Source organism: Camelina sativa, chromosome 3, assembly GCF_000633955.1.
Source record: "Camelina sativa cultivar DH55 chromosome 3, Cs, whole genome shotgun sequence".
NCBI lineage: Eukaryota > Viridiplantae > Streptophyta > Magnoliopsida > Brassicales > Brassicaceae > Camelina > Camelina sativa.
Window position 1 is genome coordinate 6930019 of NC_025687.1, and position 14911 is coordinate 6944929.

Genomic DNA, 14911 nt, shown 5'->3' on the forward strand with positions numbered 1-14911 from the left:
GATTATATATAAAATACTATAAAAATACTATATATAATGTAAAAAAAATTCTAAATTGCATGGAATTCTATATTTAGAATATAATTTTTATCAGTGAAGTTATAAATTAGTTAGATTCTCTTTAATTTATGGAAGTAGCAAAAGTATTTCTATTTTTCAAATAATTTACTTTCATGTAATTGTAGCATTTATTGAATTAGACGTGATGGTACCACAATATATATATACTAGTATTAAGCCCGTATACGTACGGGACAAAACTAATTAATTTTATATATATATAACTTTTCTTTTTTGAATTACTGGTTAACTAAAATCAAAATAGTAGTCAAAAATTGAGAGTAATGAGTTAGAAGAACACAAATGAATTGGAAAAAGAAAATTTTAATATATACCAAAAATTTATTCAACATAAATTATCAATAGCCAACAAATAAAAGAAAAGAAAATTGCAGTTATTGACAGTCAAACGATGTTGAACAATAAATACAAAAATGAATGGATCGGATATGTAAATCTCTATATATTTACAAATTCTACACTAATTAATATGCAAGGTTTTTGTTGAAATTTGAAAATGGAATTACCCTTGTTCATGCCTCGTTATTGCGGTCAGCAATCTCTCTCTTCTCTTTCTCATCTTCACCCATAATTGATCTCGAAGTTGAAGGAGACTAATGTCTCATTTTTATTTGAAAATGTAAAGTGGACCAAAAAAAACATCGAAAGAAAAATGGTATATATCAAACATGATGGAAGGCTTGTAGAAAAGATAATAATAAAGCCCCAAGGTGAGGTTTTTAGAAATGTTAAAAACAAACCACAAAGAAGATGAAAACGTATAAATAGACGCTCAATTGCAAAAAGAAACAGTTGCATATAGACATGGAGAAGATCGTGGGGAAAGTGGGAGAGATTTTAGGTTTGTAGGGGTTTTAAGAACTGTATTTATTTTAGGGTTGCATAATGTGCTGTTTCTCGCTCAAATTTTTTAAAATTGTGTTTCTGCCACAATTATATGTATTTTTTACCACGATCTCACTTTTTTCATGTTAACTGGATTTACAGTTCTGTACGTATATCACTTTTTGCTTTCTTTCCTCTCCACGATCACTTAAAATTTTGTTTTATAAACATTTTTAAAAATAATAGAATACTTTTGCTGACTTGTCAAAATTATATTGGTGCACTGATAAAATATTTATTTTTTCGTAAGAAATTCCGATTCTCCAACAGGGAAATATGCCGACAAGAAAATGTTTCCAAAACAGAAGTAAATTAACAAATTTTATTTATCGTACATGATTTAGTATATTCATTTATAGAAAGTAAATACGATCAATAAACTATATATATGAATTCATGTCCATACTTACTAGTAATGATTTAGACTTCCGAACAAAAGGATAAGGACGGATGCCAACTCCTTTAGAAGTTTCATAGCATTCAAATTAGTTCCCACTTCTTCTCTGTTTCAGTTGCAAGATTTATTTCTAAAAGGTCTTTTTTCTTGATGAATATTTTTACATTAGATTTAAAATAAAGTCACATTAAGAGGGGTAAAAAAAAATAAGAATCAAAGAGCTTTTATTGTAAGAAATGTTTCACAAGAAAAACAGTGTAGAGCGGTTATCTAGTCTGGAAGTTGAGACTCCTGATGCAAAATGCGAAGATGAAGGCAAAGAAGACAGTGAAGCCAACGAGTACTGCGGCGACAGGTCCCATGTAGTCTGATTCAAAACCGTATTGGTCTTTAATGTATTGCTTGACAGTGAGGCCAGGGGGACCACCAATAGAAGCAATGGTAGTCTCGACGTCACCGTATTGAGAAGTGATCAAGCCGTATATGGTCCAAGCGACAGGGCAGATCCAGTAATACCAGACCCACCACTTTGGAATTTTGGGTCTAGGGATGAAGAAGCCAGAGAATAGGTTAAAGATACCGTAGAAGGCTGATGCAAAGATGGAAGCAACTTGCTGGTTAGGCGTGAGAGACACGGTCATCATGCCGTAGTAGGTCCAGTAGAGGAAGGAGAAGTAATTGATGAAGAGGAACCACAAGAACTTGGAAGCTTTCCACTCGAATCCAACCATAGCGTAGATGATTAGAGAGTAGTATGTGGTTTGAACCAAGACATAAGGTAGCTCACAAGTTACTTGGGAGATAGCGTAAGGTATGGCTGAGTACATCCCGGCTGCTTTTTCCCTGTAGAACACTGTCCGTTCAATTGCCACCATTGGTTGTACCGTTGAGCAGTTGTTAATACCCACGAATACAACTGCTGCGTAGATTGCTCCAATCACCATCGTTAGGTCTTGTACGTTTGATCTCTTACCTCCGATCTGCCAGAAGACAGAGCCGATCATGAGAGATGTTGCCAAGGTGAAGATGAACCGGACAAGGTTGTAGTCAGGAGATCTCCAATAAGTCCACCACTGCTTCCATAGACATGATTTGAATTGTCCCCATGTGTTCTGCGAAAATTGTGTAGCAAAGTAGAGATCAGTTGCTCCTTGGGGAGGCACGCTTAGTTCTTGCACCAGAGCCTTGTTCCGCCTGTGTCAAAAAATTCAAATGTTAGTTAGTTAGATCAGGTATCATCACATCATTATAGCAAATATTTTTTCGTTGTGCTGTGTTCACTTACTGGCATAAGGCTGAAGCCTTATATAGCTCAGCAAAGTCAACTCCAAGCTTCAACTCGGCTGCAAGAGAGCTGGCTTCCAGCATCCAAGTGGCCGGGTTGTACTTATCCGGAATCTTTGGCACTCCAGGAAAGGATTCAAAGTACTCAACAACCTTGTGAGAGTTTCTGCCTAAGGGACCAGAGTATATCACATGTCCTCCTCTCTTCATTAGTAGTAGCTCGTCAAACGCCTCAAAGATATCAATGCTAGGTTGGTGGATAGTGCACACAACAGTTCTCCCTGTGTCCACAGTGTTTCTCACCGCTCTCATCACGATCGCAGCTGCTCTAGCATCCAACCCTGAAGTTGGCTCGTCCATGAAGATGATAGAAGGGTTAGCCACAAGCTCAACGGCGATTGTTAATCTCTTCCTCTGTTCCGTGGAAAGCCCCGTGACACCAGGTAAACCAACAATTGCATCTCTCAGATCCACCAACTCCACTAATTCCATCACTTGATCCACAAACATCATTTTATCCTCTTTGCTTACGTCCTTAGCAAGGCGAAGGAAGGCAGAGAAGATAAGTGATTCTCTTACTGTAACTTGTGGAGAGTGAATGTCTGTTTGTTCACAGTAACCAGAGATTCTAGCAAATGTATCTTGTTTCTTTGGGAATCCAGACACTCTAACATCTCCTTCTATGTATCCACCTGTCTTCCTTCCGGCCAAAACGTCCATCAAAGTTGTCTTTCCCGCACCACTCACCCCCATTAACGCCGTCAACACTCCTGGCCTAAACGCACTTGTTATTCCTTTAAGAAGTTGTAGCCTGGTTTCTTGAACTCCTTGTTCCCTCATTTCCTACACCAGCCAATACTTTTGTATGAGTTTCTTTTCGTTAATAACAATAATAGTAAGGTTAAGTAGTTTTCGAAGGATTACCGCAGGCATGTCAACAAAGTATTTAACGTCGTCAAATGACATAGCTAGAGGAGTAAAAGGAAGAACCATTCCTTTCTTGTTTCCCACACTCTTCATCTCAACCTCCTCTGTTTTATATATAAGAGTAAATTCTTAATATTTATTTTTCTTGGTTTTGTATAATGAGTATTCAAGATTTAAACAAAAGGAATACTTACTTTTGGCTGCAGCCTCTTCGTCTTCTTCTTTTGGAATTATAGCTTGTGCCTTCCCAAGGGCTGTTGGTCAATACATACATCGAAGACACGTTAGCATTTTTGAACCAGTGACGACAAAAACAAAATCAAACAAAAAAAAAACTTACGGTCTAGATAAGTAAGTGCCAGTGTAAAAACTCCGTTGAAGAAGACAGTAAAAGCAAGCAAGCCTCCAACTGATATCCAATACCAGTTCTTGTCATCAAATACATCCCACATATTAAGCACACTTGATCCCAACTTCGTTGCGTTGTCGGCAGACTGCATTTTTTTCACAACAAAAAATACTTAGCTACAAAGTATAGGCTGGGTGAGGACTTTGGGAGAAAAGAAAAAAATGATGAAGAAGAATTACCATTTTATTCATCCATCTAGAATCAAACATTTCATTGACGGTGAGGCCATTGAAAGCGTAAGAAAGAGGGGACACCCAGTAAGCCCATCTCCACCAAACCGGAATCTCACCTCGAGGAAGAAGGAAACCTCCAGTCAAGAACACAACTAGTAGAACGAGCACACCCCCAGTATTGGCTATGGTCATGGTTCTACATGTAGATGCAATGAACCTGAATATCCCGGAAGCCATTTGTTGGATCAAGAAAATAATCAAGAACTGTTTGAAGAATCGGGTAGCTTCGGGTGCATATCCTATAGAGTAATATGTCACCACCATCCATGCTGTAGACTCGAAGATGGAGATTGGAATCCCTAATAAGAAAGTGGGAAGCGTGAATGTCCATGGTGGATGAAACAAAAGATCCCTTTGCTTGTAGAACACGGGAAGTCTCTGGATCGTCATAGCCATCTCCGCAAGACCGTTAAACATGTTCACGATCATAGCAAATAGGAGTGATCCGATGTAGATGTTAGCGTCGACCTCGTTCCTTGTGTGCATTTCGGTTCTAAGGAAAAGGGTTGACGTGATTGCGGCAATGATGATGATTTGGACGGTTTTGAAGATGTAGAAGAAGGAGTTTCGCTTCATGAGCATCCACTCTTTGTCCCAACAGCTCTTGAGAAGCTCTGTTTTCTTCATTGAGTATTTTTCAAACACCAGAGCTGCTTTGTGGCTTTTAGACTTGTCGAACGGTACTGATAGCTCGTTATATAGTTTAGATCCAACATGGAATGTCTTAAAGCTGCTGGCGAACTCAGACACTGGGATGAATCTATAGGGTCTGTTTGGATCAACCCAATACTGCTGTTGATCTTTCTTAGATGTAACCTGTTCCATACGTAAATGTAATTTGTGAGTCATTTAAGGATCAAAATATTTATACCAAAATAAACATGTCTATATATGTATTTACCTCTTGCAAGAAGTCAGCTGTTCCTTTTCTTTCAGGGCATTTGAATCCAAACCCCTCAAAGAACTCTATGACGTGGTCTCTAGGTCCCTGGTACACAATTTGACCCTCCGACAATAGGATGATATCATCGAATAGATCAAACGTCTCAGGAGCAGGCTGGAGAAGAGATATGAGCACAGTGGCTTCTGTGAGGTGAACAATCTGTTGCAAGCACTTCACGATTTGGAAAGTGGTGGAGCTGTCAAGCCCGGTGGATATCTCATCCATGAACAGAGTCTTAGTCGGTCCGACGATCATCTCTCCAGTTGTCACACGCTTCTTCTGACCTCCTGAAATACCTCTCATCATGTCATCTCCAACTATAGTGTCCTTGCAAATGTCAAGCCCCAGAATCTGTTTCNTGGAATGTCTTAAAGCTGCTGGCGAACTCAGACACTGGGATGAATCTATAGGGTCTGTTTGGATCAACCCAATACTGCTGTTGATCTTTCTTAGATGTAACCTGTTCCATACGTAAATGTAATTTGTGAGTCATTTAAGGATCAAAATATTTATACCAAAATAAACATGTCTATATATGTATTTACCTCTTGCAAGAAGTCAGCTGTTCCTTTTCTTTCAGGGCATTTGAATCCAAACCCCTCAAAGAACTCTAGGACGTGGTCTCTAGGTCCCTGGTACACAATTTGACCCTCCGACAATAGGATTATATCATCGAACAGATCAAACGTCTCAGGAGCAGGCTGGAGAAGAGATATGAGCACAGTGGCTTCTGTGAGGTGAACAATCTGTTGCAAGCACTTCACGATTTGGAAAGTGGTGGAGCTGTCAAGCCCGGTGGATATCTCATCCATGAACAGAGTCTTAGTCGGTCCGACGATCATCTCTCCAGTTGTCACACGCTTCTTCTGACCTCCTGAAATACCTCTCATCATGTCATCTCCAACTATAGTGTCCTTGCAAATGTCAAGCCCCAGAATCTGTTTCATCAAAAAGCTTTATAAGTATACTGTAACATAACCGGTCTACTTGAAGAATAATCTGCTAAGTTGAATTATCAAACAAAAACCATTATCATCTATCTAACACCCTATATGGCATGCTTTGTAACTTATAAGTAAAAAGGTAAAAGGCTTTAAGGTTGAGAGGGGCTGACTTTGAGAGTATAATCAGTGATGAGACTACTCTTGACACCTTGAGCAGCAGATGCCTTCATGAACAAATCAACATCAGCTTCCGGGAAAATCCCAGCGTCCTTTTCTCTTCTTGCCAACTCATTTAGAAGATCTGCCATCCATTACATGTAAATATTACTCAATCGACCATAAAAACGAAAAAAAAAAAAACAAAGTAGTACTTTAGTTGAATCACAACATACCGTAACGAGTACCAACACCTTGACACCTAGCAGAGAAATCAAGAGTCTCCTTAACAGTCATGATACCAACATGAAGATCGTTCTGGCTAATGTAAGCAGAAGTTTTGATGGGAACAAACTCGTTGAGGCGGTGACCATTATAGGTTACCTCTCCAGTGACGTCAAGAGACTTGTCGAGTTTACCGGCAAGAGCCAGCAAAAGCGTAGTCTTCCCGGAAGAAGGAGGACCCAACAAAAGTGTCATCCTTGAAGGTTTGACGATACCAGAAACATCTTTGAGAATAGTGAGTTGTGCTTTCTTGGCAAGCCTGATTCCGATCATGGCTAGAGCAGCTTCTCCCATGTTCCTCACCGTGTTTAAAAGCGATGGAAGAGATCTATCGCCGGTGTAACAGTCAGCTCTCACAGTCAAGTTGTCGTACCTCACTTCCACTGTCGGAAGTTGGATTCCGACACGGTCGATCCTGTTTCTGAGCTTGGTCAAGATCCGTTCGTTGTCCTGCTCGGCTACTTTGAAGACCATGTCGATGAACTTCTGACGTTCTTCGCCGTCGAGCTTCGTGACGTCAACTTCTTTGTTGAGGATTTGGTTACCGTAGACGTCTTCTTCGCCGAGCTCGGGCATGAGACTGGTGCGGAGACGACTGTAGGTAGGGAGTTTCTCGATGGCAGCCCATTTGAGAGCTTCTTCGTCTTGGTTGACTGATTTGGTTCGTCTAGAGCTTGTATTGAATATGTCCTCCACGTTTCTGCTTGCTCTGCTCACACTACGACTTATGCTATGACGCATGCTACCCCCTCTGCTCATAATATGAGCTGGATCGTAATCCATCTTTAGATCTGATGAAGCTTGATCCTGATCTACTAATTAGTTAGGTGCTTCTTCTTGTTTCTGTAAGACTATAGTCTGACCTGACCATAAGTACAAGAAGAATGTAAATGGAAGAAAGTTTTGTCAGTGCCTATGCGACATTGAGGAGAGAAGAGAGAGTAAGAAAAAATGGTGAAGAGACGAGGATAAATAGGTACAACGACTTGTTTTGCTAACTCCCTACGTCCTCTCTGTTTTACCTTCATTTTTATTTAATTTCTCTGAACAAATATTTTTTTAAAAACCCCAACTTGCCTGATTGCGCGCTTTAAATATTAAATATGTGATTAAAATAGTAATATCACGCAATAATGAAATCTTTTTTAACAGAATAGTCCATGTGGGAGATCAATAATACACGAGTAAAATATTTGATTAAAGCGTTTGTATAAGCCCGGTGCCAAATGATGTAGACAGGTTGTCTTTTTTTTGGCTCGATTTATTTTGTCTTACCCTCACCTTCTCTCATAAACAATGGAAAAGGTGGCTCTTGTTAAAAACTAATAAAGATTCACGGATGACTAATTGACTAGGCTATGGTGGTGATAAGAAGAATGAAAGGGAGTGATTAGCGCAAAACAACAACTCATATAGATAAAAAAAATCTTGGGACTTATGTAAAAACTAAAAAGTCTTGGTTATTACTAATATATTATATACCTCGTACCAACTAGTCAACTACACACAGCCTACATACATGTCAAAGAAATTCGAACCGAGTTCAAACATCTTTACCTTGTTTTTCTTGATGTTAATTAAATTTGTTAATCAAGTACAGCAGTAAATTATATACTGCGTGATTAGTCAAATACCGTAATTAATAGAATGACAGCTCTGTACCGAGTACCTACCCTATAATAAAATAAACTATTCTCTGTTAGCGTGTTTGAGTCTTTCGGTCAAATCGTTCAGGCCCTGTTCCCATTATTATCAACGGATATAAATTGCGTTTTTAAATATGTTTCAAAAGCACGTGTATTAACTGATTAATAAGAAAGGAATAATGTTATAACGAATTACGTAACGAATATTGTTTATTACTTTACTCGATAATTAGTAAACGAATCTTATATTCATGGGAGAAATCAGGGCCAAGATTGTCGCCAAAATAATTTGAAATAAAAAAAAGACGTAGAGCGTTAGTGAGGATTAGCTGTGTAATCAAATAAAATATGTTCCTTTAGTATTTTATTAAAAATGTCAGTTATCATGAGTATATTAATTAACAAACACTCCACAACCACCAGCTCATACATCATAACTCGGAAGATTCCCCGCGGACGGGTTCCCTCAACCCTCACACTATGTCGATAGTTTCAAAGTCAACCCTCACCCTGTAAGACTGGCTTGTTTTAAACTTTTTTGCTGTTAACGTCATTACGTGGACGGTGGATCAAATAATACAGTACTGTAAACAGATCGTTCTTCTTCATAAAAACATCTAATTATCCGCATGTGTAAAAGAAATTAATTTCATAAGATTAATTTTTTACGACTCGAGATTTTGGGCCCATATGGAAGATTATTAGTGATTTTGGCCCATCAGTCCATTAAAGCACACTGAGAAGTGAGAACTTTGTGAAGGTATCAGTCAGTCACTGTTGTAGCATCTTCTTCACTTGTTCTTTCCTTCTGCCGTCGTCGATAATGGCTGCTTCCGATGATTCCTCTCACTACTTCACCGAGTTTACCTTGGCTGAGGTCTCTTTGTTTTCTTTATTTGGCTTTATCAGATATAAGAGATTCATGAGATATGACTTTTTTTTTTTTTTTTCTTTTTAAATTCTTATGGTGAAGATTGTAGACATGGAGAATCTGTATAAGGAGATTGGTGATCAATCTCTTCAAAGAGATTTTTGTCAAACTGTTGCTTCCACTTTTAGGTAATATCTTCTAAATTATTTGAGAATTTTGCTGCATTATCTTGTTGGTAAATCTGTTTTTATTAGTTCTTCTTAACTGAGTGTTTGTTTCCATTATTTATGTTTCAAAGTTGTTCTACGAACCGGAATGGGAAACCATATGTAACTTGGAAACAGGTGCGTCTCTTATTTCGTCATGCAACTGGTGAAATGCAATGCAAGTGTAGGCCAGCAGAAGTAACTTGTTCTTTAAATTGAGTGGGTTTTTTTTTTTTCAGGTACAGGGTTGGTTTCAGGAGAAGCTGAAGCAGCAAAGCCAACCCAAATACAAAGCTTTGCCATCTCCCCCTTTGCAGATTCTTGACTTGTCCAATCCTAATTTTGCCGACAAGCCTGTAAATCTTGGGACGGCTACCTATGTTCAAAGACGAAAAGGTTTTGTTTCATTTTCTTGTTTGCCATTCTTGATTCTTTTAGTTTAACGCCGTGGGAAATTTTTCATACACAGGTAAGGCTTCTGATGTTTCTGATCTGGCTTTTGAGGCTAGATCAGCTAGGGATTACGCTTGGTAAGAACCTTTCTTTGCTTTTGAATGATCATCTTTTTCCATATTTGCTTCAACTCTCTTGGATTTTGCATATTTAACAAGTTTATAGACATAAATAATAAACTATGCCCTTACCTTCTTAGTACATGGCTACATTTTCAGTGTAGACTCTAGCATAGTACATGGCTACCTTTGTCGTTTTATATCTGTGCTTATTCGCTTGAATTCTGGTCTTTCAGGTATGACGTGTCTTCGTTCCTAACTTATAGAGTTCTTCGCACTGGTGAACTGGTAAAACTTCTTCTCTTTAGTTCAATGCCTTATTTGTTTGCAACTGAGAGCGTCTGCAACAGGAAGTGCGTGTACGTTTTTCTGGGTTCGACAAAGGACACGATGAGTGGGTGGATGTCAGAACATCAGTGCGTGAGCGTTCTATTCCTGTAGAACCATCAGAGTGTGGGAGAGTGAATGTTGGGGACCTGCTTCTATGTTTCCAAGTAAGGCTAGCTTTGATCTAATTATGAAGGATGGAACCTTTAGCAAAAAATTTAAACATAAAGAATGGAAATTTGGGGTGGTTGTTAATGTGCAGGACAGGGAGGATCAAGCATTGTACTGTGATGCTCATGTTGTGAATATCAAGAGAGGAATTCATGATCAGTCGAGATGTAACTGCGTGTTTCTTGTTTGCTACGATCTTGACAATACAGAGGTATAAAAAGCTTGACCTCAGTCTTTATTATATTGGGTGCTGTTTGAAAAAATTCATGAAGTTGCGTGTTAATACATGAACAGGAAGCAGTGGGTGTAGAAAGAATTTGCCGCCGCCCTGAAGAGTGAATTTGTTTCGTTTTGAAGTCATCTCTGGAGGATGGAGTTAATATGACTAGAGAAAATATATGACTGACCCGAAGGAGGAATTAAATGCCCATTACACAAGGTCCTTGTATGTTAGTTCTTGCTATCCAGTATGTGGAATAAATTGGCAATTGGTCTTTAGATTGTTAAGAGAATGATGACGATATAATATAATGTAACAAAACCTAAATGCTCAACCAGTTAATCCCCTTTGTAATGTTCAACACACAAGTCACTTCAGACGGTATGGAACGCTCGTATAGAACTCCTNAAAAGGAAGACAAAAGAGCTAGTAGGACGGACTGGTAAGGGATGAAATTACTTATTACTTATGAGTGGAGGGCTTCGCTTTTTTTTATAACTGTCACTGGAACAGAAGGCCTAGTACTCCAATTGGCTTAAGTGCACTCCCAATGATATTCTAGTCTTCTTTCTTAAGAAAATATAGATATTATCGTGGAAAGAAATCTATCTCTTGAAGGGAGTCCAACTTAATTCAGTTTGATCCCAAGAGACGGTATGGAACGCTCGTATAGAACCCCATCCAATAGAACTCAAACCGCTGGGAATGCAACGGGATGGATGTCAACTGGTAAGAATAGCCTTGGTCTGGAGATCTTTACAACAGGAGATCAGGAGTTAGCTCGCTTGGACGGAGAGCACCAGAAAGAAGGGGCAGTCTAACTGAACTCCACTCGTTTAGAAGAAGCCTCGCCAGTCAGGGGGATAGGGAAAATTTCTTCACAGCATGAAGAAAAGAGAGGGATTCAAAAAGGGCTGGCTCCTTAGAAGGGATTTGAGTGCTTTAGACTAAGAAGTGAGATTAGATAGGCTTGTCTTAGGATTTGATGCACATTCAAGGGCAACTACTGCTTATGGGTAGGCACCTAGTGCTACAATGGCTATAACAGATTCAGAGCCTATTGAGCAAGACTAGATTTCTTTCCGTTGAGCAAGACTAGATTTTTTTCCGTTGAGCAAGACTAGATTTCTTTCCGTTACTCATTGCTTTTTGTATCGAATATCTTGTATAATAAGCAAGTCACTACGTTTTGTGAGCTTCGGGCTTTCAAGATAATGATGCTCAAAATTCAAAAAAGCTCATTTAGCACACAAGCTACTTCGGAACAAAAGATGTCTCTGTACTAATAACGGTACACTCTCTGTTTTCAATTCCACAGTAAAGAACATACAACAAGTATCAGACTTTCAATTATGTTTTCTTCTTACATAACTAATTCCAAGATATTCCTATGGAAGAATCCATTTTCAACAAAGCAGTCCCTATCGGTTTCTCCTAATCAATGTGTACTCACTCCCTTAACAGATTGTTTATTTGGCTAACGCGATACGATTTGAGCGAAGAACAAGAGAGCTCCGGAGACATGGAAGCTACCGGTTTAGCCATCTCCTCAACCGGGAAGCCACTCCCTGAGGAGGAGGGGGAGGTGGGATAAGAACATCAAGAATAGTGACTCTCTCTTTTGGAGTCAATGGAACACCTCTAATAAGGTTCAACGCCATGATATGTACATTTGTCCTTTGCCTGTGCTTCTGGTAAACCAACCCTGCAGCGGTACCTCCAGCAATTATAACCTGTCACACACCAAACACCAGAGTCCATTAACCTAAACGTCCCTATGGAGGTTCCAGTTCTTATTGATTGTTTAAACTAACCGGTGTTAGCCACAATGCCGCGGTCTGCAAATCAAATTTAGGAGCATAAAGCACCGTCTCCCCAAACTCATCCTCAAGCTTATTGTAGATCTCTTTGTCAGTTTTCCCAGCTCCTATCTCATCACGGATCAGCTGCAAAAACTCAGGTGTATCAGAGGGGAGTAGAGAGCAAAACTAGATTTCAACTCATTCTTTTGGAAAACAAAGCTGAGTAAAGGAACACACCTGTCTAAGGAGAATAGCGACATCTGCCTGCGAGTCTTCAATGGACTGACTCCCACACTCAGTACAGCGAACATTGTGGCTGATGTTTCTGGCACGAGCGTCCAGCATCTGAGCCTTCTTCCTCTCTTCGTCTGTTTTCTCCATTGCGCTGAAAATTTCATGATACGAGTATTGTTGTTAGTTTTCACAGACGCATTTCGTCGAACAGTTTGTGGACAACATAGCAGAAACTACTTAGAGACCCAAACATCGGAAGGAACGCTAATTAAATTTTGAAGGAAGGACCTGTTTGGAGGGTTACCGAGAGAGATCGGAGAAACCGCTTAGTTCGTTCAATCTGGAGCTCAAAAATTAAACCTTTCGCTTCGGAAATTTCTCCGTTTACTTGTAAAAATGTAAACACCCTATCGTCCTCCAGCAGTAGGAAAGCCAAGACACAATTCTTCGCCAGAGCCGTTTTGTGAAGATGCCGGTGGAAATCCCCGGCGGGTGAACAAACCGGCTCCGAATGTGAGATCGATCGACAAGGCGCGTGAAGGAGCGTGCAAACGTGTGTCGGAAGACGAGTTCCGCGCGTGTACAGTGTGTTCAAGTGCATAATAAACATGGGCCCTTCAAATAGTATAATTTGTTTAAAATTGTAATAAACATGGGCTTCGTAATTTGCATAATACTCTGTTGGACCAAAAATCGAAGTGACAAAATTTGAGATGAAACCATATAACCGAGCCAAGGAGAAACATCCGAACATGTAACAACAAACAGTTGTTAAGCTGTACATGCAAAGCAACACAAACAAAATGACCACACTGATTACTCATACTAAAGCTGAATTGGTGTTGGTGATGGGTCTGCTCCTCTTCTTCATCACTCGTCTCTTCTACTTGGGGAGTGGAGACATCGGGTGAATGGAGGCTAGAGGGGTACCCTAACATGAGCAAAATGGTCTCATCTCTTTTTCTGAACAGAACACTGCAGCCCTATGGCACCAATGGTTTGCGAATCATTTTGCGATAAAGGCCTAATTATGTTCTTAAAGACGATGATCTTAAGCCAGCCCCAATTCTGATCTTAAGGCAGCCTTCTGATCCTAAGACAAGACAGCCTCAATTCTGATCTTAAGACACGACAGCCTCAATTCTGACCTTAAGGCAGCCTCAATTCTTAGAGATGCAGTGAAAGATGTACATATATTCAGACGTGTCAACTAAAAGAGAAGCCAATCATTCTCTTTTCCCCTCTCTGCTGGCGCTGGTCCCATACACAGAAACTACTAGCAACAAAAGGTTTCATTTTTCTGTGAATGCCTATGACAGACAGAGCACTGACTCAAACAGGTCTAAAGTAGTCACCAACAACAAACTATACAGTCACCAACAACAAGCTATACAAATTCAATTTGGGATTTGAAGTTTTGAACTGCAAGAACAAATAGAGAAAGAGACGTGCCTGCTAACGTTAGCAAGACTCCCTGCAATCCTTTTGAATTTGAAAACTGAAATGCAAACGGAAGAGAATCAAGTAAACCAAAAGAGAGAATCGCCTCTTTCTTTCTTAAATCGTATTACATCAAGTTTCGTGTCTTAACAGGCGATACATAAGCTTGCTATCATTGCCTATGAAACAAAAGGTCGGAATTTTAAGCATCACGGAATCAGCAAGGCAACGTAACGGGACTTGTAAGCTAAAAGTCTACTGCTTTCTTATTTATATACACGGGGGAAGAAAAGTTACGACAGTGTGAGGACTCTCAGACAAATCCTTCAACCAAGATCGGTTTCTTCTCCTCTTCATCATCTTCTTCACTCTGATCCTTCTTCTCCCTGCTACTCTCAATACCTTCAACATCTAAATCCTTCAAAGCATCAACGCAGCTCCTCCCTTCTCCACCTTCGCCTGCCACAACCAAATCTCCGGCCTGTTCCGATTCAGCCAACTTCCCATTTCCCTTACCGGCTAAACACGGTCCAGTATCCCTTTCATTATCCACGCCGACGATGATCGTGTCAGAAGCTTCCGGAACCGGATCAGCTACACAACCGCCTTCGTCCTCGTGCTCGAAAATCGAAGCTGCTCGAGACTTCACGGCATTGGCGGCTTTACGAAAAGCTTCCTGTATAGATTCCGGCGGCAGCGCACAATCTTCGAGTCCGGCGTCTGCAAGTGCCGGCGGGAGGATCTTGTTGAGCAAGCCAACTCTTTCTTTAGTAGCCTCCATAGATGCAGTGATTCAGAGCTCTCTTTCCTGAATTGTGATGTGAACCCTAATTTGGATAAACTTTTAATCCTTTTCGAGCTGAAAGAGGAAAGGCGGTGATGAGGGCATTTATGTCATTACAATCAAGTTTACATCAAATTTACAAAATAGCCCAAGC

General features: G+C 39.8%; 4 protein-coding genes across 6 annotated transcripts; 1 reads left to right on the forward strand and 3 right to left on the reverse strand.

Moving 5' to 3' along the window:
- On the reverse strand, positions 1486-7543 carry LOC104773944 (ABC transporter G family member 35-like). Of its 2 annotated transcripts, XM_010498618.2 has the most exons (10): positions 6496-7542; positions 6274-6404; positions 5705-6097; positions 5525-5619; positions 4163-4937; positions 3915-4068; positions 3769-3828; positions 3572-3678; positions 2649-3490; positions 1486-2557 (listed from the first exon to the last, which is right to left on the reverse strand). In XM_010498618.2, the coding sequence occupies exons 1-10, from the start codon at positions 7325-7327 to the stop codon at positions 1630-1632; spliced, it is 4317 nt and encodes a 1438-aa protein (XP_010496920.1). In that variant the 5' UTR covers positions 7328-7542; the 3' UTR covers positions 1486-1629. The 2 variants fall into 2 exon arrangements, with proteins under 2 accessions (XP_010496920.1, XP_010496926.1); XM_010498624.2 differs by lacking the exon at positions 5525-5619 and having other exon boundaries at positions 4163-5032; positions 6496-7543.
- Positions 8919-10858, forward strand: LOC104773958 (protein SAWADEE HOMEODOMAIN HOMOLOG 1-like). Its single transcript, XM_010498631.2, has 9 exons — positions 8919-9067; positions 9164-9249; positions 9360-9405; positions 9507-9663; positions 9737-9797; positions 10016-10067; positions 10130-10273; positions 10369-10488; positions 10572-10858. The coding sequence occupies exons 1-9, from the start codon at positions 9014-9016 to the stop codon at positions 10614-10616; spliced, it is 765 nt and encodes a 254-aa protein (XP_010496933.1). The 5' UTR covers positions 8919-9013; the 3' UTR covers positions 10617-10858.
- LOC104773962 (cytochrome c-type biogenesis CcmH-like mitochondrial protein) lies at positions 11725-13141 on the reverse strand. 2 transcript variants are annotated; one of them, XM_010498637.1, is made up of 4 exons: positions 12822-13141; positions 12537-12684; positions 12312-12443; positions 11725-12230 (listed from the first exon to the last, which is right to left on the reverse strand). In XM_010498637.1, the coding sequence occupies exons 2-4, from the start codon at positions 12678-12680 to the stop codon at positions 12027-12029; spliced, it is 480 nt and encodes a 159-aa protein (XP_010496939.1). In that variant the 5' UTR covers positions 12681-12684; positions 12822-13141; the 3' UTR covers positions 11725-12026. The 2 variants fall into 2 exon arrangements, with proteins under 2 accessions (XP_010496939.1, XP_010496941.1); XM_010498639.2 differs by having other exon boundaries at positions 12838-13135.
- On the reverse strand, positions 14059-14825 carry LOC104773972. Its single transcript, XM_010498646.2, has one exon. The coding sequence runs from the start codon at positions 14752-14754 to the stop codon at positions 14287-14289; it is 468 nt and encodes a 155-aa protein (XP_010496948.1). The 5' UTR covers positions 14755-14825; the 3' UTR covers positions 14059-14286.

What these genes read in the sequence shown, in the direction of transcription:
- LOC104773958 (XM_010498631.2), top strand. Translation starts at nt 9,014, where the DNA reads ATGGCTGCTTCCGATGATTCCTCTCACTACTTCACCGAGTTTACCTTG. An exon ending in CCGAGTTTACCTTGGCTGAG is followed by an intron (nt 9,068 to 9,163) that starts GTCTCTTTGTTT and finishes CTTATGGTGAAG; the next exon opens with ATTGTAGACATGGAGAATCT. An exon ending in CTATGTTCAAAGACGAAAAG is followed by an intron (nt 9,664 to 9,736) that starts GTTTTGTTTCAT and finishes TTTCATACACAG; the next exon opens with GTAAGGCTTCTGATGTTTCT.
- LOC104773972 (XM_010498646.2), bottom strand. Translation starts at nt 14,754, where the DNA reads ATGGAGGCTACTAAAGAAAGAGTTGGCTTGCTCAACAAGATCCTCCCG.
- LOC104773944 (XM_010498624.2), bottom strand. Translation starts at nt 7,327, where the DNA reads ATGGATTACGATCCAGCTCATATTATGAGCAGAGGGGGTAGCATGCGT. An exon ending in TCACTGATTATACTCTCAAA is followed by an intron (nt 6,098 to 6,273) that starts GTCAGCCCCTCT and finishes TTGATGAAACAG; the next exon opens with ATTCTGGGGCTTGACATTTG. An exon ending in CTAGATGGATGAATAAAATG is followed by an intron (nt 4,069 to 4,162) that starts GTAATTCTTCTT and finishes AAAAAAATGCAG; the next exon opens with TCTGCCGACAACGCAACGAA.
- LOC104773962 (XM_010498637.1), bottom strand. Translation starts at nt 12,680, where the DNA reads ATGGAGAAAACAGACGAAGAGAGGAAGAAGGCTCAGATGCTGGACGCT. An exon ending in TCGCTATTCTCCTTAGACAG is followed by an intron (nt 12,444 to 12,536) that starts GTGTGTTCCTTT and finishes GAGTTTTTGCAG; the next exon opens with CTGATCCGTGATGAGATAGG. An exon ending in CGGCATTGTGGCTAACACCG is followed by an intron (nt 12,231 to 12,311) that starts GTTAGTTTAAAC and finishes GGTGTGTGACAG; the next exon opens with GTTATAATTGCTGGAGGTAC.